This window comes from Onychomys torridus, chromosome 5 (assembly GCF_903995425.1).
Source record: "Onychomys torridus chromosome 5, mOncTor1.1, whole genome shotgun sequence".
Lineage (NCBI taxonomy): Eukaryota > Metazoa > Chordata > Mammalia > Rodentia > Cricetidae > Onychomys > Onychomys torridus.
The window spans coordinates 78,549,696-78,573,970 of NC_050447.1; the positions used below are offsets into that span (position 1 = coordinate 78,549,696).

The 24,275-nt window shown below is 42.2% G+C and overlaps 1 protein-coding gene across 1 annotated transcript in view; it reads right to left on the reverse strand.

Annotated features, from left to right (window-relative positions):
• C5H10orf67 (chromosome 5 C10orf67 homolog) overlaps positions 1-23,836 on the reverse strand; it is a 112,040-nt gene extending 88,204 nt beyond the window's left edge. Inside the window, exons 1-4 of the mRNA XM_036188878.1 lie at positions 23,724-23,836; positions 15,299-15,419; positions 13,260-13,403; positions 6,071-6,145 (exon numbers count right to left, since the gene is read on the reverse strand). Coding sequence (XP_036044771.1) covers positions 6,071-6,145; positions 13,260-13,403; positions 15,299-15,419; positions 23,724-23,836 — 453 coding nt within the window. The remainder of the gene's footprint in view (positions 1-6,070; positions 6,146-13,259; positions 13,404-15,298; positions 15,420-23,723) is intronic.
• Between the last annotated feature and the right edge of the window lie 439 nt (positions 23,837-24,275).

Here is a 24,275-nt window from a genome sequence, read left to right on the forward strand (position 1 = left end):
ATTGACTCCCAGCTCCGACACTATCCATTCCTATGACCTTGAGCATTTTCCTTAACAGACTTTGTGTCTCGCATTCTTTAGCTACAAAATGAGGATGCTGATGATGCCTTTTGAACACTTACACTCCACGAGGTGAAAATGGCCAGAAGATACTTCATCCCAACATTTAAGGTAAGCCAACCAGGACCAGCTCTAGATGCCTAGACAATGACTGAGCTTAGCATCTAACCAGCAAGAACACTAACTTAGGACGTAAGGCTGTGAGGTAAATCCCTTCTATTATTAATAGCACCACGTTGAGAGTCATATCAGGAGTTAAAGAGATATAAGTAACAGACTGAATTATTCATTTCAATCTCAGAAGCTATAGGTGACCAGCAGCTGCCATCCCGGCCAATGCCACATTGAGTGACAGTGATCATGTTCAGGTCTCTGCTCAGGACCCATCTTCTCTTTCACATGCTGTTGTGTGGGAGCCATTTGCTCAACCACTTTCACTTCATCAGCACCCTCCCTCTGGGCTGGCCTCTCCTAACATTATGTCCTGGGTTGGGTATGGTTCTGGACTGGCTTGAGGAAGAGGCTAATACTAAGTAAGTTAGATTTCTATCACTTGCCAACAAAAGATATTCCACTATATGCTAGTATAACTGTCTGTCTAGACTCCCGCTAGATTTTTTTTTTGCCCGCCTGCTCTGAGCCTTTCATGCCAGCACTAGTATTACCTCTTCAGTGATGTCTTCACAAAGTTCACTAGCAGAAATAACTGTTCATTATGGTATTCCCACAAATACTACCGTATATGTGTATCTCTGCATATACCCACTTATATTTGTGATTTATTTATGATCTCTCTCTCTCTGCTTATCCCTACCCCATCTCCATAATGTCAGTATCCAGCATATCATACCATAGAGCATTCATTTAAAGATATTGTATGCCAAGATTTTTTTTTTGCTTAAAGATACATTTCTCATGTTATTTATTGCTTTGCTTTAAATTTATTAAAATAACTATGATTATTTAAGCTAGGTACCATGTAAAAGAGTTACTTGACTTTTTAACTCCCAAAGTGGAATCTCATATGATTCAACATAGCAAATATGAAGTCATTACTGAGGCTGTAAGGGCATTTTATTTATTCTCGGTCAGTAGGCAGAAGGCCCTGAGCCTCTGTGCTATGATAGGATCATGAGAAACAAAAGCACAGCAACACTAAGACAGGAGGCCCATGAGTATGTACAGCTGTGGATTTAACACGTAGAGTTTACCTGCTGTGATCTAGGTACCATTCTAAATGCTTCGTAAAGATCAATCTGTCTTACTCTTGGAGCACATCTGTCTGTATGGTATGGAAGATTATTATCCTCATGTCACAGCAAAGAAAACCAAAGCAGAGAGATTACATCATGCTTTACCTAAAGTCACATAGCAATGAAGTGGCGAAGGCGAGATTTGAACCTAGGCTGTTTGCCTTCGTAGCACTTGCTCTAAAACATACATTATACTGACTCTTAACTAATCCATGCAAGTAAAGAAAACATTAGAAAAGCAATCTTTCTAACAAATATAATCAAGAAATTGCATGTTGCTGTGAGCAGAAGGATCCTATCCTATTTACCAGCTAATGCATAACACACCTTCCAAAGGGAGCAACATAAAACACAGCTGTTGGTCATGCTGATTGACATTCTGGGGTAGGGAATTGGGGCAGCAATGGCGGAGATGTTGTGTTGCAGGGGCTACACAGATCCATAACCTCACATGGAAGAATTCTAACTGCTGGTAGCTGATATCATCCGGAAGCTTCTCTACCTGTGGTGGTATTGTGTTCCTCAAAATATTGTGCACCCTAATAAACTTATCTGGGGTCAGAAACAGAACAGCCACAATAGTAAAAATAGAGGATAGGCAGTGGTAGCGCACGCCTTTAATCCTAGCATTCCAGAGGCAGAGATCCATCAGGTCAAGGCAGAGATCTACCTGGATCTCTGTGTGTTCAAGGATACAGCCAAGCATGGTGACTCACGCCTTTAATCCCAGGGAATGATGGCAGAAAGCAGAAAGGTATATAAGGCATGAGGACTAGAAACTAGAAGTTTTTAGCTGGTTAAGCTTTCAGGCTTTGGAGCAGCAGTTCAGCTGAGATTCACTTGGATAAGGACTCAGAGGCTGAAGAAACAGGATCAGCTGAGGAACTGTCGAGGTGAGGATGCTGTGGCTTGTTCCGCTTCTCTGATCTTCCAGCATTCACCCCAATACCAGGCCCTGAGTTCGTTTTATTAGTAGGACCTTCTAACAATTCTGCTACATCTACCCACACATGTGATGCTGGAGTTTAGATGACTCAAAAGCTGGCTCTGACGACCCAGTACCCAGAGCCAGACTCTCTGTACGGGTTGGGCTTCTTTCAGCATGGCAGCTGAGCTCAGGAGGAACAGTGCAGAGAGCCTTTTGAGAGTCCGAAGGTAACTTTCAAGATTTCTTCTGGCCTTACCTCAGAAGTCCTGTACTTTCTCTTCCTCTCATATATCAAGGCACTAAGGCCACCTCTGACTACAGGGAGGGGAACCAGGCCCTGCCTCTGGTCAGGAGGGAAGCAAGGTCATGTTGCAGAAGCGCAGGTGAGTGGGACATAGCAGCATGACCTCATCTAGAAGCACCATTTAACACAGAGGCACAAAGGCTGTTTACAGAGCAGGTGGTCTTGCAGTGTTTTTACCTGCAAGTAACTGAACAGCCAACTAGCAGTGGCTTAAAGACCGAGGGTTATTATCTCGAGCAAAAGGGCAAGTTACATCAGTTGCCCAGTAGCATCACTGGGGCACTTCCATCTTTCTGCCTTGCCCCTTCCGCACTTGTAAATCTCAGTCCTCTGTTTGCTGTAACCATTCTACCCATCAGAAAGTGACATAGCAATGTCAGACAAAGAAAAAGGAGGACACGGGCCAGGGACGATGGATAAAGGGCTTACTACAGAAGCATGAAGACCCGTGTTTGGACCCTCAGCATGCTCAGGAAAGCTGAGTATGCCTGCATGTCTGTAATACCCCCCAGCCCTTGGGAGGGTGGAGACAGGCAGATCCTAGGAGCTCGCTGCCAATCCAGTCTAGATGAAACAGTGAGGTCCAGGTTTAGGAGAGGCCCTGCCTCAAAATTAAGATGGGAGAGCCTGGCAACATGGCTCTGCAGGCAAAGGTTCTTGCCCCTGAAGTCGGATGCCCTGAGTTTGATTTTTAGAACTCACATGAAGGTGGAAGGACAGAACCATCTCCAAAAAGTTGTCCTATGATGGCCACACATAAACAAACAAACAAACAAACAGATGAATGTGAGAAAGAACAAGGGTGACAGGATTCTGGGCAGATTTTTTCCAACTTAACACAAGCTAGAGTCATCTGGGAAGAGGCTATCTCAATTGAAAAAAAAAAAAATGTCTCCATCAGACTGACCTACAGGCACGTCTGTGGGGCATTTTCCTGATTGATGATTGATATGAGAGAGATAAGACCTGTAGGGTCTGAGAGTCCTGCTCCCAGCCCCTACCCAGAGTTCCATAAGAGAAATGTTTCTCAGGAATGGGGGAAATGAAAGATTTTTTTAATAATAACTTCACACCCACAGGCAAATGCTCTTCATTCTATGTGCTCTTTATTCATCTTATTTTCTTCTGGTTTCTTTCACCTGTTACAAATTCCCAAGCATATACATATACATTCATTAGCAACTTGTTAGTAATAAAAAAAAAAACACAAGGCAAACTCTCAGGGATAAGCATTCTTTGTAGATACTATAAGAGTCATGCTTGGCAAAAGCTTGGTCAGCTTAAATGGCTGCAGTTGTAAAAAGTTCTGGCTTATCTCTTAAAGGGATAGCTACAAGGGTTACAAGGGAAAAACCAAACCAATGAGAGATCTAAGGAAGAGGCAAAGAATACCTGTACTATGTAACATTTCTTAAGTGTGATTAATAATATCCAGACATGGTTAATCAGTTAGCCTTTTTCTGTTAATCACCTGAATCTCGGGACCTAAACATAAGTCTACTGAGCCTAAATCTTGCATCAAAAATTAGTGTAGCCAAAGGGGAAAAAAAAAGTATCAGGGCCTGGCAGTGGTGGTGCACGCCTTTAATCCCAGCACTAGGGAGGCAGAGGCAGGTGGATGTGAATTTGAGGCCAGCCTGGTCTCCAAAGCGAGTTCCAGGAAAGGCGCAAAGCTACACAGAGAAACCCTCTCTCAAATAAATAAACAAACAAACAAACAAAAATTGATGTAGAAATAAATACAAAGTGTTAACTGCTTTTTGAATCAGAGAAGGGAGGTATTGAAGAGGCAGGGCCGGTAGAGGAAGCTTAGGGCAATGTAGGTGCTATGGATCTCTTGAAGGACTATCATATAACAAGGCCAGACACCTGCAATATCACTCTAGTTTGCCATAAATCTTTTAAAAGGCTTTGATACAACAAGGCCAAACATCTGCAATTTTGTGCATGAATAAAATCTGTGTAAGTTCTGCCTGTAATCTATCCCAAGGACACTTTCTTTGACCATTTTTCCCCATCACTAAGCCAAGGATGGAGAACAAGACCTCTAAGTGTCTACAGTCCACATGGAACAATAGATCCAGTTATGAAGCATATTTTAGTATGTTTCTATTCATCAAATTATACAGTTAAATGAGAAGTTGTCTTCCTGACCATCCACATATATGTGTGTCCATAAGAGTGAGATGTAATCTTGAGATTACATGTACACATTACATAAAAATGCATGGCAAATGGGAAGATATCATAGCTGTTATTGCACAAGTAAAATTACAGATGAAAGTAACAGTTTTCAGAGTCAGTGATCCATAAGCCTTGCTGATGGGGTATCCCATTCCTCTTGTGGGTCGACATCTGAATTATCAATTGCTATGAGCTGTAATTGCCTCATGGCCCACAATAGCTCATGACAATTGCTCCCAACAAAGACTGCAGTGTTACTGAATTGTATAAGAAAGCAAGCTGAGCACACCAGGAAGAGCAAATTAGTAATCAGCATTCTTCTATGATCTCTTCAGCTTCAGCTCCTGCCTCCAGCCTCCTGCCTTGAGTTCCTGTCCTGACCTCTTTGATGATGTACTGTAAGCTGTAAGACGGAATAAACCCTTTCCTCCCAGGTTGCTTTTGATTCTGGTATCAGAAAGCAAACTAAGGCATGCTTCTTCAATCAGCACAAATCCCTTCCCCTAAGCTTTACAGCACCTCATCTGCTGTCCCATTGGTCAGGCCTGACTTCCAATGTACAGGCCTGGAAAAAGGAAAGTCTATAAAGTTGGAAACGCTGATGAGAATGGGTGAGAAGCAAGCAACACCAAATCCACAACAGGCTCTGGAAGTATCCACTCACAATTACTAACTGATGGTCAATGATGAGTCATGCATAGAGCTAAGAGAAGGGCCACACCAATGAGAAAGGCACTATTGTTATCTTCTAGCACAGAACATGCAGTTACATAGTTAAATACAGACATGCCAAATGCCATGCAGTAACCACTTCGCCAATCAGATATAAGTATAATTATTTATTGAAATATATGGAAATGAAAGATGAGATTATAGCGGTAAATACAAAGGGAGGCATAAGGTGCTTACTAAGTCTAAAAATCATCTTGGAAAGTATGCATTTCCCCACTGTGTGAGAGAGTGAAGCACACAGCAACATCCTCTCGTTAGGGAGATTACTGTGTACTTATGACATGTCTTTTGAAAGTCTAGTCTTATGACTGACTTTCTTCTATCCAGCTGCATCTTCACCACAGAACTTTGGACGATTTGGGTACTTGCTGAGGAAATGAGTGTCATTTTCCAGTTTCTAGAAAATATTGTCTGTCATCATATAGTGTGATTCACACACACTTAACGTGAGTGTGAATAGTCTAAGCCCAAATTCTCTGAGATGACCTGAAATTTGAGGAAACATGCCTTCAAAACTAAAAGTGTAGACTGGGAACTCAAAGCGAGCTCCACCCCCTGTACATGCAGGAATCAAAGCTTGCTTTGTCCTTGATGGCACTCAGAACCCACCTTGTACATCCCTCTGACAACAGCTATGGCGTCACTCAGCTGCTGTTGAAAGCTTTTTCTCAGGACATCTTCAGCCTGCAAACCAAAAATAAATGTAGTAAGCACTGCTGCACGTCTGAATGCAGTCCGTACCTCCTGGGGGAGAGGGCGTAGAAGTGATGCCTTGACTCCAGGCAGTCATCATCTTGAGAATTTCAGTCAATCGTCATGATTTACCAAAGCTATTGTAGCATGTTTAATTTTTATTTGTTATTACCCAAGAGCAATACAAAGATGCTGTGGATAAAATATGGGTAACTTGACAATGTTTCGTTGTACACATCAACTAAAATCTTAGAGACTTATCCTAGAATTGCTTAGAAAAAGAATAAGATCGGCTGGGCAGTGGTGGTGCACACCTGTAATCCTAGCACTCGGGAGGCAGAGGCAGGTGGATCTCTGTGAGTTCAAGGCCAGCCTAGCCTGGTCTACAGAGCTAGTCCAGGACAGGCTCCAAAGCTACAGAGAAACCCTGTCTCAAATAACAAAACAAACAAACCAAAAGAATAAGATCCATTTATATTCACATGTTCTTATAGTCTGTATACTTTTTTTGTTTTTTAATTTTAACTTTGTGTGTGTGTGTGTGTTTTTCCTGCATGTTTATCTGTATACCATTTGTGTGCTTGGAGCCCCAGGAAACTAGAACAGGGAGTCAGATCCCATTGACTAGAGTTACAGATGGTTGTGAACTGCCATGTGGGTGCTGGGACTCAAATCCTAGTCCTCTAAAAGAACACCCAGTACTCTCAACCACTGACTCATCTTTCCATCCCATAGTCCTTCTGCTTTTTGATGGGATAGGCTCATAAAAAGGTTAGCTTTGTTAATCCATAGGCTATAATAATTTTGTTATTTAAATAAATTTGATTATATCTGCTTAGGGTAAAAATGAACACTATTTTTAAAAATACTCTTGGTTCTCCTACCAATTCTGATTCTAGCATGGTGTATAAGCAATAAATAAGTGTTAGAGTCAGAAAGGACTGAATTTAAATACTGTGCACCACTATGGTTTGAGCTGATATAAGGTATTAATCTTGGCAAGCTTAGTTTCTGAAATTTGTGTCTCAAGACCAACAGGATTCCCATTTGGGGATTTGGGGAGACATGAAGATGACATAAATGCATTCAAAACGCTTAGCAAGGCATTTGCTATGATGTGGTCACTAAAATATGGGTCTTCTTTTATACCACAGAAATAATACCAATCTTTTATATTTTATTTTAGGCGCAGTCTCACTGTGTAGATCAGGCTGGCCTAAAACTCCTAGAGGCCCTAGAAAAAGTCAGCAGATGGAGATAAATCATAAAGATCAAGGGCAGACATTCATGACATAAACAACAGCAAAGCCAATGTGAAGAACCCATGAAACAAAGCATTGGTTCTTTGAAAAGAAATCTGGGGTCAACAAACCCTTAGCCAAACTAATCAAAGAGGGGGGCAAGATGGCTCACTGGATAAAGGGACTCTCTATCAAACCTGACGACCCGAGTTTGATTCCCTGAACCCACAAAGAGGAAGGAGAAGACCTTTGACCTCTAGATGGGTATCAAGGTGCTTGCATGTCTATCCCACGACATACACACCAACTAGCCAAAAGAGAGAGAGAGAGAGAGAGAGAGAGAGAGAGAGAGAGAGAGAACCCAATTTAATAAAATTGGATGTTAAAATGGAGCCATTGCAACAGATAACAAAGAAACTCAGAAAATTGTTAATTATTATCTTAAAAACTTGTATTTCAATAAATTTGAAAATCTAACAGCAATGGATGGATTTCTAGGTGGAGGTAACCAAAATTAAACCAAGATGAGACAAACAACTTAAAGAGATCTACTTAATATAATCAAAATATTTTAAATGGTGAAAAACTCAAAGCATTTTCAGTTAAATCAGGAACAAGACCAGGGTGCCTACTTTCCCCATTCTTATTTAATTAGTACTGGAAGTCTATCTAAAGCAATAAGACAAGAGAAGCAATTAAAAGAAATATAAGGGCTGGAGATACAACTCAGTGGTTAAGAGTACTTGTTGCTTAGTTGTGAGCATCAAAGTTCAGATTGCAGCACCCATATCAGGGGGTTTGCTGTAGGGTGTAGCTCTAAGGACTATGACACCATCTTCTGGCTTCTGTAGGTACCCACCCTCACATGTGCACATACAGTCACACAGATGTATATACACATAATAATAATAATAATAATAATAATAATAATAATAATAATAGTAATAATAATAAATTTGTAAAAAGGGTAAAACAGAAAAGAAAAAGAAGTTGAAATATCCTTATTTGCAGATGATATGGTTCTATGCCTAAGAGACACTAAAGATTTCACCAGAAAACTCCTAGACTCATCATACAAAAATGAGTAGCCTTCCTATATTCCAATGAGAAAAATACTGAGAAAAAATCGGAGAAGTAATTCTAGTCACAATAGCCTCAAAACAAAGAAAAAGAAAGAAAGAAAGAGAGAGAGATAGAAGAAGAAGAAGAAGAAGAAGAAGAAGAAGAAGAAGAAGAAGAAGAAATAAAGGAAGGAAGGAAGGAAGGAAGGAAAGGAGAGAGGAAGGAAGGAAGGAAGAAAGAAAGAAAGAAAGAAAGAAAGAGAGAAAGAAAGAAAGAGAGAAAGAAAAAGAAAAAAAAAGGATCCATCTTGGAATAACCCTAACTTAGGAAGTCACTTCTACATTGGAAACTTCCAAGCCCTGAAGAGGGAAACTGAGGAAGACAGTAGAAGATGAAAATACTCTTGTGCTCATGGGTCAGAAGAATCAATATGACAGAAAATGGCTGTCTGACAGTTGTTTAGCTTGAATTGTTTAGGGGCCCCCGGGCAGTGGGATCAGGACCCATCCCTGGTGCATGAGCTGGCTTTTTGGAGCCCAGGTCTATGGTGGGACATTTTGTGCAGCCTTGGGCCTGCCTTTATTGGAATATACCAGGCTCTACTAACTCCCCATGGGGAGGCCTTCCTTGGAGGAGGTGGAAATGGGGGGTGGTTTAGGGGAGAGGCTGGGGAACAGGAGGAGGGAAGAGAGGGGAATCTGTGGTTGGCATGTAAAATTAATAGAAAATCTCGTAATAATTAAAAAGTGCATTAAAAAATGGCTGTCCAAACAAAAGCACACTTAGTCACTGCAATCCCAACCAAAGTTCCAGCATTGTTCTTCACAGTCATAGAAAAACTATCTTAATATTCATATGGAAGCAGAAAAAACCCTGGGTAACCAAAGCAATTTTGAACAGAAAGTACAATTGGAGGTATTATTCTGTCTGGTTTCAATTTACTCTACAGAGGCACAGTAACCCAAACAGCATGGTACTGGACAAAAACAGATTTGTGTATCAGTAGACTGGATAGAAAACATATAACTTCATGCAATTACAGCTGCCTGGCTTTTGATGAAGGCACTAAAAATACACATTGGAGAAAGGGCAGCATCTTCAGCAAATGATTCTGGGAACACTGGACATCAACACATGGGAGAATGAAGCTAGACCCTCTATGGTCTCTCACCCTCCACAAAAATCAGCTCCGAATGAATCAAGAACCTCAACAGAAGACTGGACACTCTGAAAGTGCCAGAGGAAAGAGTAGCATGCATGCCAAGATACAGGCACAGGTAAGGACTTTCTGAGTGGACAGAACTTCAGCCTCGGAAGAAATATGACCAATAATTGACAAATGGGATTGCATAAAACCAAAAGCTTCTGGAGAGCAAAGAAAACTGTCAGTTGAGTGAAGAGGCAGCCTACAGAGCAGAAGAAAATCTTTGCTGGCTGTACATCAACACACGATTAGGATCTAGAATTTGCAAAACAAACAAAAAACCCTTAGGAACCCTTAACTACTGATAGTGGGAGTATAAATTGGTACAGACACTTTGTAAGGTAGTGTGGAGGTTTCTCACAAAGCTAAACATGGAACTACCATATAACCGAGCTATACCACTCCTGGGTACATACCCACAGGGCTCCATATCCTCTCACAGTGCTCCTTGTTCATCTGTGTCCTTCCTTGCTCTACTAACAATAGTTAAGAAATGGAATCAGCCTAAATGTCTCTCAACTGATGAATGATAATGAAAATATGCTACACCTACACAATGGAATTTTATTCAGCAGTAAAAAAAAAAAATGAAATTTACAGGAAAGTAGATGAAACTGGAGAATATACTAGGTGAAGTCACTCAGGCCCCCCAAAATAAATAACATGTTCTCTCTCATATATGGATCTTAGCTCAGCTTGGAATATTTTTATTTGTGTCTTCAACTTACAGTGTCTGTAGTAGTTAAGAACCTAGAGAAGACCCGTGGTAGGGAAGAAGGGAAGAGGACTTAAGTGGGGGAGAGAATGCAGAATACATGTGACATAAATATAGGACAGGCTCACCAACGTGACCGCCCAAACGTAAACTGGACAAGGTTCATACCAATGGACATGCAAAACTGGATGGGGAAAAAGCCTGTTAGACCTCAACCCTACACAAGACTACCGGCAGCCCAGGAAAGCTGGTGGTGGGAAAGGTGGTCCTCCCCAGGGAAGGGCACACCAATTGGCAGTCATGTCAAATGGTCAGCCCTGAAAATATACGTACAAGGAACATTATATGGACTAAGTAGGTTATATTTAGGAATACACACACACATACATACATACATACATACATACATACACACACATATGCATGCAATGACAACTAATGAATTTGACGTAGAGTAGGGAGGGGCATATGTGGGGGTTTGAAAGATTATATTATAATCTCAAAAAAAACCCCACAAAACGTAGGGTAGGGAATTCTGGGGGTTAAAGGCTTGAGCAGGGGAATGGGGGGTGGTGGTCAGGCAGGAATGTTGGGAAGTGGCTTAACCAAACATAAAGATGTATGAAGAAACCTTATGAAAATCCATTTCTCTCTCTCCTTTGTCTCTCCCCCCCTCCCCCGCCGCGTGCCGTGTGTGTGTGTGTGTGTGTGTGTGTGTGTGTGTGTGTGTGTGTGTGTGTGTGTGTGTGTGTGTGTGTGTGTGTGTGTGTGTTGTGTTGCTGTAGATATCACTCTGTGTAAATAAAATGCTGATTGGCCAGTAGCCAGGCAGGAAGTATAGGTGGAAGAAGCAGAGAAGAGAATTCTGGGAACAGGAAGGGGAGGCAGAGAGATTGCAAGTCACCGCCATGAGAAGTGAGATGTAAGGTACAGGTAAGCCACGATCCATGTGGCAAAGTATAGATTAATAGAAATGGGCTAAATATAAGAGTAAGAGCTAGACAACAGTAGGCCTGAGCTAATGGCCAAGCAGTTTAAATAGTATAACTGTCTGTGTATTTATTTTATAAGTGGGCTGTCTAACAGGGCTTGGCGGGGGCTGGAGAGAAGGTCTCCAACTACAGTTGTGTGCTTAATGAAGAAGTTTGAATGAAGGTACCCAGCATCAGCGGACAATTATTAAGTGAAAATCTCAGTGCCAGATGTGGGACACCATCCTCTGACCTATTGGTCAGTGAGGCTCCAGAGGCCTCCAGAACAACACATGCTACTGCCATTGCTCCAACTTGCCCATTTTAACTAGATGATAGGACCTCACTCCTGAACACACAAAACATTTTGATTTAGTGCATAGAGAAATCAAGCTGAAACAGACTTGGAATCTTGTTCCCTGCAGGTTATCTTTCATACTGTGCAGGCCACTTGGGGGCCAAAGTCATCAGTAGACTTACCCAGTGGTAGACCCTGCAGGTGTAACACTGACCTTCCAGGCAAGATGTGACTCTGGCTGTAATCACAGCACAGATGCTATGTGGGTAATCAATTGTTTTCTTATTGGATTTGAAGCCTGTTCCACAGGAGAGAATTCATGCCAGGTACCATAATCCTGATCAAAAGCCAAGGACTTGTGGCTGAAGAGATGGCTCAGTGCTTAAGGGTACTGGTTGCTTTTCCAGAGGACCAAGGTTTGATTCCTAAAACCCACCAAGATGCTCACAAAATCTCTAACTCCAGTTCCAGTGGATCCAACACCCTCTCCTGTATAGACACCAGACACTACACTCAGGGAGCAGACATACCCATAGGAAAACACCCATATACACAAAATAATAAAATAAAATTTGAGTATAAAGAAACCACATGGCTCAGGAGGTCATAGGCCCTAGAGGTGGGTAACCTACTACTACTGTTAGACATTTTTAAAAAGCCCCAATGGCCTAACAAATAAGGGCATTTATTGTATAGCCCAAATTAGTGATGCTCTCAGCCTTGGTCAGAGGTTTCTTTTCTTAGTGGCAGCAGTCAGTGCAGAGACTTACAAGGGGTTGAAGTGATGATAATAAGTAAATGTTCAGCCGTAAATAAGATATCTGTATTACCTCCTCCCTAGAAAGCTCAGGGAACCTGCCAAAGAGGGAGCTGAAAGAGTGTAAGCACTGGAGAATGGAGAAGGGCTGCTGTGAGATGCTTTTTTTTCTGGTTGAGATGTGGCCACCATGTCATGGATCTGTAGTAGCTATGGTTACCTAAACAAGACCAGAGTTATTTCAAGCCAGTCAAAAATTCCAATGTGGAATGGGAGGTGTTCATGAGGTTTCAGCCCTAGCTAAGGAGCTATTGATAATTGGTGGATGCTGGGGGAAGGAAGCCATTTTTCTTTGGCTCTATGGCCACTGATATGCTGCACATGTTCATGCAGGCTGCGCTAGGTGAACTGAGTGGATTATTAAAAAAAAAGACATGGAAGTAGGGTGGCTGGGTATATGTTGGGAGGTCTGGGGGAGTTGGAGAAAGGAGTTGGGATAGATATGATTAAATACATTGTATATATGCATGAAATTATTGAAAACTAAACAAAAGTACTGTTTTAAAAAAATGTTCAAGAGCAAGCATCTGGCAGAGAATCTAAAGTTCTGCTGCCTGACTGGTAATTGTGAGCCAATTAACCTGTTTCCCTATAAGTAATAATCATACCAACTGTACAAGGTAAATATGAGGATTACTGAGGTCACACATGAAGTGTTCACCTAAGTTCCTGATAGTATTAGCTCCTGAGACATGTCTTACATAACTGCAGTTGCTCTGATAAGTGACTGCATTCAAACCCATACACATCCAACACAGGGTCAATTCATGTGGCAGAGAAAACGAGAGAGCACCTACCTGTCGATAATATTTTTTCATTTCTGAAATCCTGTCATTAAGCACACTGACAATTTTCCAAGACTCCTCTTTAAGTCGGTCCTCAAACTTCAGTTGAACCAAATCTTTGAGGAATCCAAAATCCACCTGAAGTGATGTAATCATCTACAAAATAAAAATTGTTAATCACTATAGAGGATAGGGTCTTGGGTGCCAATATTCCAGCATATTCCTTGGTTCAGGGCGTTTGACCTGGTACTTGGCTTACCTTTGAAGATTATCTCTCAGATATGGTTTATTGGAGAAGTCCAATAATTCTCTCTCACTGTGTCTAGGTTTTCAAAATGGTGTCTGATTTCAAAACTAAGAAATGCTAGTGGAGTGGTATGGTTTGAGTATGGCCTGTTCCTTCCAAAAACTTATGTTGGAATTTAATCTCCATCATGAAACATTAAGAAAATGAAATGTTAGTGTGACTACACTGTTTACAGGTGAGAACTTGGAGATATGATTAGAATAAATAAAATCCTGGGGCAGAAGACAGAGAAGGGTGTGGGAAGGAGGAAGTAGAAGAGGAGGCAAGAGTAGGCAAGCCAGTGTTTGTGAATTGTGTCTCAAAGAAGGTTCCCAAAGCTCCCACACCACTGCCATCTAAATCCTCCTGACTAAAACCTAGCTACTGAGGAAGAACATTATAAAGATACTGCCAGAAAATGTCATTCTAAAAGAAGACAATAAATTGACAAACGTGGCAAGGCGACATCTTCAAAAGTTCTTAGCAATGTAAATTGGTACAGTCTTTCAGCAGGGCAACTTGGCAATGCCCTTCAAAGTGACTCACGTATGTACCCTCTGACTCACAAATTCCCTTTTAAGAATTTACGCCACAGATTTACTGGCACTTGAGTCCATGCAGGATTATTCATCACAGAGAAAGATTAGAAACTATCAAAATGTCTATCAATACAGTAATAGAAAATATATGATGCACATCTTGTGCCATAGCTGTGGAATAAAGCAGACACTGGGTATTGAACCCAGGACTTTGCACAAGCTGGACAAGCACTCTATCTCACTACATTTCCTTCCCAGTTGATTTTGGTTTTGTTTTTATTCCCTTTTAAAAATTTTTAATTTGATTTTTGATACATTGTTTCATGAAGTTGCCCAGGTTGGCCTCAAACAAGCGATTCTCCTGTCTCAGCTTCCTGATTAACTTGGATTCCAGTCATGTGCTACTGTATTCAACTATGTGGAAGATTTTTATGTATAGATATGGAATGATTTTCAAATAGGTGAAAAAATAAAAATGAGGCACCTGAGACAATATGTAGCAGTATTCCAATTCATGTAGTAGTCTTAATAACTCAGTATCTTATTTATGAAATACTCTATTCTTTTTCAATCTCAAAAGATCCAAGGGAAATGATATGATTTGACCAAGCTAAACCATTAGAAAGTTATTTAGTATCTCATTGTCTTCATTTATCTGTAGGTAAAATACTTTCTACTTTTCTTAGTATGTCATAAGCAGAAAATATTCACAGATGTAAAAAGAATAGAAATTATAAAGTACAGCTGGGGCCTGGGGCAAAGGCTCAGTGGCTGAGAACACCTATTTATTGCTCTTGCCGAGGACTGGGTTCAGGTCCCAGCACCCACATGGTAACTTACAACCATCTGTAACTGCAGTTCCAGAGCACTTATCCCTTCTTCTGACCTTTGGGAGCACCAGGCACACATGTGTTACACAGACAAAACACACATGTACACAAAATTAACAATTCAATCTTTAAGGATTAAAAAGAATACAGCGGTCATTCTGCTCAGTTTACCAAAGACCTTAATATTTTGAGAAAAATCTCAATTACTTCCGTTTTGCCAATAAAAGACGTATAAAACCACATGTGTAGGGATGTTGTTCAGGGATAAGTGCTTTTTATAACATTCATGAGACACTGAGTTTGATCTCTAATACACTAACCCCTCCTCAAACAAAAAATTACCCTATAAAGACAAACAACACAAAAAATTATTTTAGAAGTTATGCTTAGATTTACCTGTATTAACTTCTCTGTTGATTGAGTCAAATCTTTCAATGGCAAAATTTCACTGCAATCTGTCTGAGTAGCATGATCTGAAGTGAAAAAGCCAACCTTTAAATCTTCTGAAATAGTAAGTCTGGAAACAGAATAGAGATATTAAATTTCCTTAGTAAAAGGTAAGGACACATATTGTGAGGTAAATTCAATTATATTTACAGAACCTCAAGAGACTACTCAAGAAAGAAACTTCTGGAACATCTGGTCATACGAGTTGGATTTGGCCTGGTTGTCAGACTCCCTACACTGTGGCACCCTAACCTCTGTGTGTTTTTTCCACTTTTCTGATGTACTTAAGTCTATTATCTTAGTTTCTTATCCTGTGTTATTGCTGGAGACGTTTATAATTTATGCATGGGCATATCTAACAGAAGCAAATCAAGATGGAGATTCTCCTGGTGTGACCTGAGAACCCTTGGGGCTCCAGAACACTCTGTGGGGCAATCTGTAGGAGGAAACTTAGTTTTTCATAGTAATGGTAGGAATTTTTCATTTTCCCTAGGATTCTCTCACAAAAGTCCATTGTTGTGTTTCACAGCTGTGTGACTGTTGGAACACAGAAGTGACTGGGATGAATCTGCTGCCTGCCTTCAAGCCAGGCATAAAAAAGATTTGCAAAAACAGTGACACCTTCCACCTTAAAATTGGGGTTCTGAAAAATATGGTTACCTTTTCTTTAAAGTTTGTTATTTATATTGACACATGACTTTTTTATCACTATGCTAAAGGAGTTATTATAATATGCATTTAATTTCTACTTTTTAATTTTGACTTCAACAACTATCAATAGATACGATGAATGCAAACCAAAGCTCTTTGAGGTTGTCAACACGTGGAAGAAACCCTAACAAGGCTCTAAAGCCAGAAAGCTTGAGCCCTACTTTAGATGATAACTGTCCTGTAACTGACCATCAAACTCTACCCCTGAAGCATCTGGGGGCCAGGGGCCAGCCTTTGCATACTCCTTCCACAGCTCTACACGGACCAGCATCTTCAAAAGCTAGAAGCAAGCTCATTTTCTGCATGTACCCATCAATTTGATCAAACTTACCACAACCTTTTGTTTCTAAAATGTCAGCAGAGGGGTGGGGGTGGGGGTAAGGGAGGAAAGAAAGGATGGATGCAAGCATGTAAACGAGCCAAGGAAATCCAGTAGAAGCAGAGGCTCTGGTAGAATAGGCATTTCTCTTACTCCTCTGCTGAGCAGCAGAGGCAGACCTGCCAGGGGCACTGTGGCCTTCCCTCTCTTCTTGTGCAGTGGCAGAGCTGTAGATGCCTCTGCCAGGGAACTAGCAAGTTCTGAAACCTGCCACACCTCTGGATTGTCACATAATATGTGTCTCTGGTTGGCAGTTTCTGCCAACCCTAGTGGAAACACCCTAATGGACACTGTAACCACGTGACTTCAGGGAAATTAGTTAACTTTTCCTTGCCTTGATTTCCTCTTGTATTTTTTTTTTTTTTTTTGCTATGTGTATGGGTGTTTTGCCTTCATGTATATTTGTGTACTGTGTATCTACTTAGTTCTGAAAGAGACTGAAAAGGATGTCTGGTCCCCTGGAACTGGAGTTACAGTTGTGAGCCTATTCATGGATACTGGCAATCAAACCCAGTTCTCTGGAAGAGCAGTCAGTTCTCTTAATCTCTGCAGCATGCCCCAGTTTCTTCTTATGGGTAGCAATAGTGCATGCAATGTCTGTAGGATCATTGATAGACAAGTGTGTTAATTGTAGAATCACTTTGGTGTGGTACTTCTACACAATAAGCTCTCAAGGAAGAGTGTTGGTATTGTGCCGAGGGGGGCATTGTGGTGATAATGCTGCCATCATCTTCTTTCTTTTCTTCTTTTGTTTCTCTCTCTGTCTCTCTTTCTCTCTCCCTCTCTTTCTCTCTCTCAGAAAGGGTCTTTCTATTATGTAGTTCTGGCTGTTCTAGAACTTACTATGTAGACCGGGGTGGCCTCTATCTCAAAAAGATCCACCTGTTTCTGGCCCCCAAGTGTTGGGATTAAAGGCATGCACCACCATGCATAGTCAACTTCCAGGTTTTCAAATATCACAATTTGTTCATCATGTTTGAAGAAAACTATGAAATGTTTTACATGGCAGTATTCAACTATGAAAAGCTAATTTGAAATTTAAAACTTAATACTCAGAATAATGATTTTCAATGAATTTCACTAAATTTGCAATTGTGCTTCCATACACATCAATATTATGATAAAAAAAACCCTTATCTTCAGCAGTAGCTAGGTAGATAGAAGCATCTGATGCTAATTAAGATTTCTGAATTTTTTTTCCCCCAAAAGAAACTGTGTTTTAGGTTTATTTTAGTTCCGTTTAGGAGCTTGTGTGTTTTTCCTCACTGACAAATGCCAAAAAGGAGAAGTCTTTCTGCAGGCCCCTTCTAAGTTATGTTTTCAGAGAGTATCCTTGAAGAATGAGGTAACATCTTTCCCCTACTAGGAAGCAATAGTGGCCAGGCTGGAGAGATGCTTGGTAGATAAAAATGCTGCATGGTCTTGCTGAGGACCCTGGTTTGGTTCCCAGGACGCATGTGGCTACTAAAACCCATTAGTAGTAACTTTAGCTCCAGGGGAGTTGGTTGTATCTGCTGACCTCCCTAGGCACCAGGTACACACACAGGACCCTTACATACATGAAGGCAAAACACTTCTACAAACACATACACAAAAATTATAAGTTAATTTTATAAAACAGTGGCTCACAATCCCTGGGAACCTCTCCTTGAGTGTGAACTCCCTGCACGTAGATATATACCATGGGTCTTTCACGCCACCTCTGTGGGAACTGGAGGTGAGATGGGGCACTCAACACAAATGGAAATGAGGCTCAGGATGCTGCCTTGATGGGGTCACTTGTTTCTGGCCCTGGCATTGTATGTTGTCCACCAAGGTGCAGGAACAGTGACGGGAAATCTGTTAGTGACTGAGCAGGGTGATGTTTCAAACAGTCCCTGACAAGCGCTTGCCCCAGAAAGACCCGTGAGTGTGGTGGCACCCACCTGTAATCCCAGCACTGAGGACCGAAATACAATAGCGCATTTGAGACCAGCCGGTATTGAATATTCCCCTTAAGACCAACTTACAGAGATCAATGAAATAATAATCAATGTTTAAGGCTCTGCCCCATGAAATCTATAGCCAACTCTGAAAAAGAATTTATGAAAAACACCAATAAAGTATCCTGACATGTAAGATTAACTATAGTATTACCCTGCACTGTAGAAATGAATAAGTTAGACAATCAAAATTAAACATATTTTTAAATGCTTTGCAAAAATATAGGAGAAAAGCAACTCTTAGAAATGATGACAGAATTTCAGGAAAATGTTCTTTGTACTTCAGGTGAAGGGCCTGGAGTAGCTATCTAGATTAATTCATGAGCAGTCACTAAAAAGCTCATGCATGGCCAGGAAGGCAAAAGATTGGTGGTGAGAGCATCTTGGGAAGAGTTTTATGGATGAACTTTGAAGAATAGAGACGGGCTATAAACATCCCTGTAAGAAACGGTGACTACGTTGAAACCTGGCTGTTCTGTGACCCTTAGGCCACAGAACCAACGGTGTAAGAAAGGGATCCCTCTACTGCCTGATGTGATGGGAATCTGATTATCAAGGGATGCTTGGGCAATTGCCAGAGTGGAGAGTCAAGGAGGGCTCTCTCTGTGCAACCCATGGGTTCTGTGAAACGCCTTTTAGTATTCCCATGCCCAGTGGTAAAGATCAACTGAAAAACACAGCAGCCCAAATAACAAAAGGCTTTCCTGGCTCAGTAAGGAGCTTGGCCTGACTGCACCTTTTAGTGTTCCTTAACCAGTGGGCAAGCTATCCCTGCAGACCAGCTCTGCTTACAACCTCTGCCAAGATTCTCTGCCACTAGTAGCCTGGACCTTTTAGTGTCTCCCATGATGTCTCCAAATAGGTATTTATTGCAGTCTTCAGCATTTGGGGGTATTCTAAATTGTCTAAACCTTGGGTGCTACACCAATATAACAGATAGAACCCATCACCCTAACGTACCCTGTTTCTCTGTAGCCTGCGCACTGTATGTTTAGACCTCTATTTATTCCTCCAGTCCAGAGCTGTAATTCTTTACAGCACCCCCCCCAGTGCTAAGTGCCCCCCCCCCCCCCCCCCGCTATTCAACTTCATTTTCCATTAGGCTTGAACATTTATGTTATTTTATTCCTTCCTATTTTAGGCAACCCCCCCCCCACACACACACTTTATTTGAGCTGTAGGTTTATAGAATGTGGACAATTTTGTGTGTGTGGATAGTTTTTATTATCAATACATTTTTCCAGGTTATGTTTGGTTATTCCTTCTGTTACTGTATCAGGACAGTGATAAAATACATAATTTTACAAATAAACCCTCTGAAATGTTTAAAAACAATACACCTATTTATAGAGTAGCTTGCCGCAGAGGCTTCGTTAAGGTATATATGCGTCAATCTACACTTTTTCTTCTTCCAGTCATTTTCCAACATCTTGTTTCAAAGATGTGGAAACTGAAGTTCAACAAAGGTAAATAGCTCATCCAAAATTGCAAGCCAGGGGTGGGGGACAGAACTGGCATTGTAAGGCTCCCCCCAGTCTTAACTTCCTGTATGATTGATTTAGAAAGATCTGGCTCACCCAGAATCTAAATAAAATATGAAGGTTCATTCTTCAGCTTCTCTTCCAATTTGAAGTAGCTCTAATTTTAGATGTTAACTGCTCTGCCTAGAACGGAAGCCCACATCCCAAGACCTAGTGAAGTGGTTCCTACACAGTCCTTATTTATAGTCTGTGCAGTCCTCCCAAATAATAGGTTGCTCATTATGCATAAAGCATGGTCTTGGGAGATAACAATTATGTTAAATAAATTAGACACAAAATTAATATGCTAACTTATACAAAATAGATCCATGAATATTTATTAATAGACTGCAGCAACACATCCCACTGAGCCCTAGAATAGTCCATCCTAACAAATGCTGGCTAATGAATTACTCAATGAAGATGACATTAGAGGTGCTAAATTTTCACTGTGGTGAATGTCTCAATGTTATTTAAGGAAAATATCCTTTTATTGTTTTCTGTTATTTATGTATTTTCTGGCTGATCTCATGAAATCTCATAGTTTACTTAACACAGAATCCTTTTACAAATTATTTCCAAATTGATATACCAAGCTGGACCCCTCTTCCCGCCTTCAGACCTTACTACTGACCTGCTTAAACAGATGCTTGACAGTCACTGCTGACATTGTTTCCCAAGGCGAGCTTATCACGTTACCCCCATCCTGTTCCCCACATGCCCTTTCCCAACTAAGTTAATGGCAAACTCATATTTCTAACTCCTCAGGTCAGAAACCTCAAGAACACCTGTCCTATGTGTGAGCAGTCCATCAGTAAACTTGACCAACCCCCCTTTTTAATGAGTAGGAAGAATCTGATCACATCTTCAGCTTCTCCAAGGACTGCCTCCTGTTTCCCCATAACCATCTTCCTCTAAGACCACCACTTCCATGAGCTGTGTTATCTGCTTATGCGTGAGCATGGAAATGGGTGCACCCATGCACTTGTCTGCAAGTGTGTGCATGTGGAAGTCAGAAGTCAGCGTTGAGTGTCTTCCTCCTTATTTTGTGGGGGGATAGGACCACTTGTTGAATTCAGGCTTCTAGCTGTATCAGTTAGACTGGCTGGCCGTGAGCACCTGGGACTCACCTGCCCTGCTCCCCCAGTGCTGGGCTTACAGATTTGCTTATATGGCTAGAATACAAACTCAGGCCCTCATAGCCAAGTGCTTACCCAGTCCCCATGTGTGGTGGGATTGTGTTCCCTGAAATATTGTGTGTTCCCCGAAATAAACTTATCTAGGGTCAGAGAACAGACAGCCACTAGAACAAAGCCAAAAATGGTGGCTAAAAAATGGGAAGAGTAAGCCATAACAGAAGTTGGGTGGTGGTGGTACACACCTTTAATCCCAGCACTTGGGAGGCAGAGCCTGGTGGATCACTGTGTGTTCAAGGCCACTTTAGAAACTGCTAAGCATGGTGACCCATGCCTTTAATCCCAGAAACCCAGCCTTTAATCCCAGGGAGTAATACAGAAAGTAGAAAGATACATAAGACGTGAAAACCAGGCACCAGGTTTAGTAAAGCATGTAGTTAGGCATAACTGGAGAAGTATTCAGGCTTTGGAGCAGCACAGTTCAGCTGAGAGCCAGTGGGATGAGGACTCAGAAGCTTCCAGCCTGAGGAAAAAGGATCACCTGAGGAACTAGCAAGGTGAGATAGCTGTGGCTTGTTCTGCTTCTCTGATCTTCCAGCAATCACCCCAATAGCCTGCCTTGGGTTTGTTCTTATTAATAAGAATGCTTTAAGATTCATGTTACACCCATGGCCATCCTCCTTGATAGATATTATAAACCTAACTGGTTTCCCCACTTGTGTCCTTGTCCCTGTTCGAGTCCAGTATCAAAACAGTAGAACAATCCCATAGATAGATAAGTCAGAGAATATCAGAATACCCTCTTGGCTTCCTATCCCTTTTGAAATAAGAGCTGAAGTCTTTATGGTGATCTAAGACCCCTGGAATGTGGCCATCTCTCTTGTGCCTCACCCCATTTCTCTATGTTAGAGTCCCACTGGCCTCCTTGCTATTCTAGACCCAGACTCCCTGCTTTGCATTTCTTGCACTTCCAGTCAGGATTTTGTCTACTGGTTTGTCAGCCTGGCTCCTCCTGCAGTTTTCTTTTTCGTGTTCTCACAGTGAAGCCTTTCCTGACAGCCATATCTAAAATTACAATTCCCCCTTTCCACTTGGTGACTTGGGGGGGGTGGTGTAACATGCACACACAATTTCCTCTGCTACCCTTCATTTCTCTTTCTTCTTTCACGTGTAAATGCTGTCTGACTTACTATGTGGTTACTGATTAACTAGTTTGGCATTGCTTCCTAACTAGAATGTCTACTTCACCAAGGCTGTGAACTGCTGGCGTCCTGGGGCCTAACGCGGCTATGCCCAGATCCCTGGGTGTCAGACAGTGGTCAGCTTCTCCCTCCCACTCATTTCAGAGCTCCAACCTAGCTCCCTGAGTCTTGGGGTGAAGACAAATTGTTATGGGCATTAGCAGTTCCTTGGTTCAATCAATGCATGTTAGTACTGTGCTTGGCAGAGGTCCGTCATTCAGTCCCTTGAATCTGGCTGGAATGTTTTGTTGGGGACTTATTCCACTGTGGAATGTCAAGGAATCCAGAAGAGAGAGGGAGGAGTCTTGGGAACAGGTTAGACACAGCATTCCACTGGTGTCTGCCAAGAGCTGCCTGGGATATGTGCTTTTGGCAGCTTTATCGGGGTCTGTGTGTTCCCTGACTCGGTCTGACTAACATACCTATTATTTAATACAGTTGCACTAGGGAGGCTGAGCTCAGCAGGACTGTGTCACTGGGTCAGACCCATTATAGTCAATCCTCCCCCAAACCCCACCACAACCTGGAGCTACCTAGGTATTGGCCTTGCCTGGAACCAATTGTCTGTCTCCCTGAGGCCTCTGCATGGAATTGCATCTTGTAGCAGTTAACCCAGGGCTATGTGCTTCCTACTTTGAAAAAGTGTTTTAAGAAAAAAAAAACAACAAAAACAAAAAACACCAAAAACGTTCCCTCAGAAACATCCACTCTACATTATCCAAATAACAACAGTAGGGCTGAGGTCAGAGGATCCCAAGAGGAAGGGATGAAACCCAAGGACCCTGAAATAATGACTCCATTAGCAACGGTGTATGGCTCACTGTCTCCGTGTTTTGCGGGGTGCTCCGGTTCTAAGAAAACCCATGCCAATGTCCTACTTTCCAAAGTGATGGCTTCCAGAGGCAGGGTCAAGAGAGAGGACAGGTCATGGTGTGGGAGCCTCGGTAATAGGACTGTATCTTTATTAAAAGCCAAGGTTGTGGCAGTAGAGAGTGGGGAAGTTGGGAGACAGACCCCTGCTGGTCCCACCACCAGACACCAAAACAATGCTCAGTTCTTGGACTTCCAGCTTCCAGAATTCCCAAAGAAATTTGTGTTTAAAAGCTGTAAAGCAGCCTCGTACCATTTCTGTATGGCTCTCTTCTAGACTGTACCTAGGTGAACACATTTAACACGCCTTGTTGTCTGTGATGAGTAGGCACAATTGGCCGCTGTCCTGTTTCCCAGCTCAGGTATAATAGAGGCATAGAGAAGTAAACCGGCTAAGTCAGGGCCTGGTGAGAAGCTGAGCACGACTGGAATCCAGACCTGAGTCTGAGCTGTTAGCCTATGATTTACTTAGAAAATCAAAGGCCAGGAGGCTGTGGGCCTGCTCCGGGGGACGTGGGCACAGTGGGCAGGTCACCTGGGGTTATATTGGAATTGTTCGATAGCCACTTCGAGGGTCTCGAGAATCTTCCGGCATCCTTGGGTCTTCAACCTTGGGTCCTCTGTGTTCTCAGGCTCAGCCTCGGCCATGCCCGCTGGGCTGTGTCTGCAGCCACCACCTAACTGCTGACGCCAAGCTCAGAGAATCTTGAGCTCCAAAGCCAGCGTCCGTTGCCATGGCGACTCCCAGAGAAACCTGAGAAGGGTGGGTGGAGATGGGGGCGGGGCGGAGAACGGGAGGGAATGGGATGGGTGAGGTGCCTAGCAGGCTCTGGAGGTGCCCCTCCGTCCCGCCATGCCACCTGCCCCACCAAACATACACCTTGTGACAATGCACCTTCTTTCCCGGACGCCCACAACCCAACCCGCTCCTAAAATGTCTCCAAGCAAAGCTGCACCCTGTAAATAATTGGCTACGGCCCACACGCCTCCGGACCTTTCTGCTTCCTTCACCATTAAGGCTCTGAGCTCTGGCTCCTTAAAATTTTCTAAGTCAACGCCCCTCCCACGTGCCTGTCAGACCTGAAGC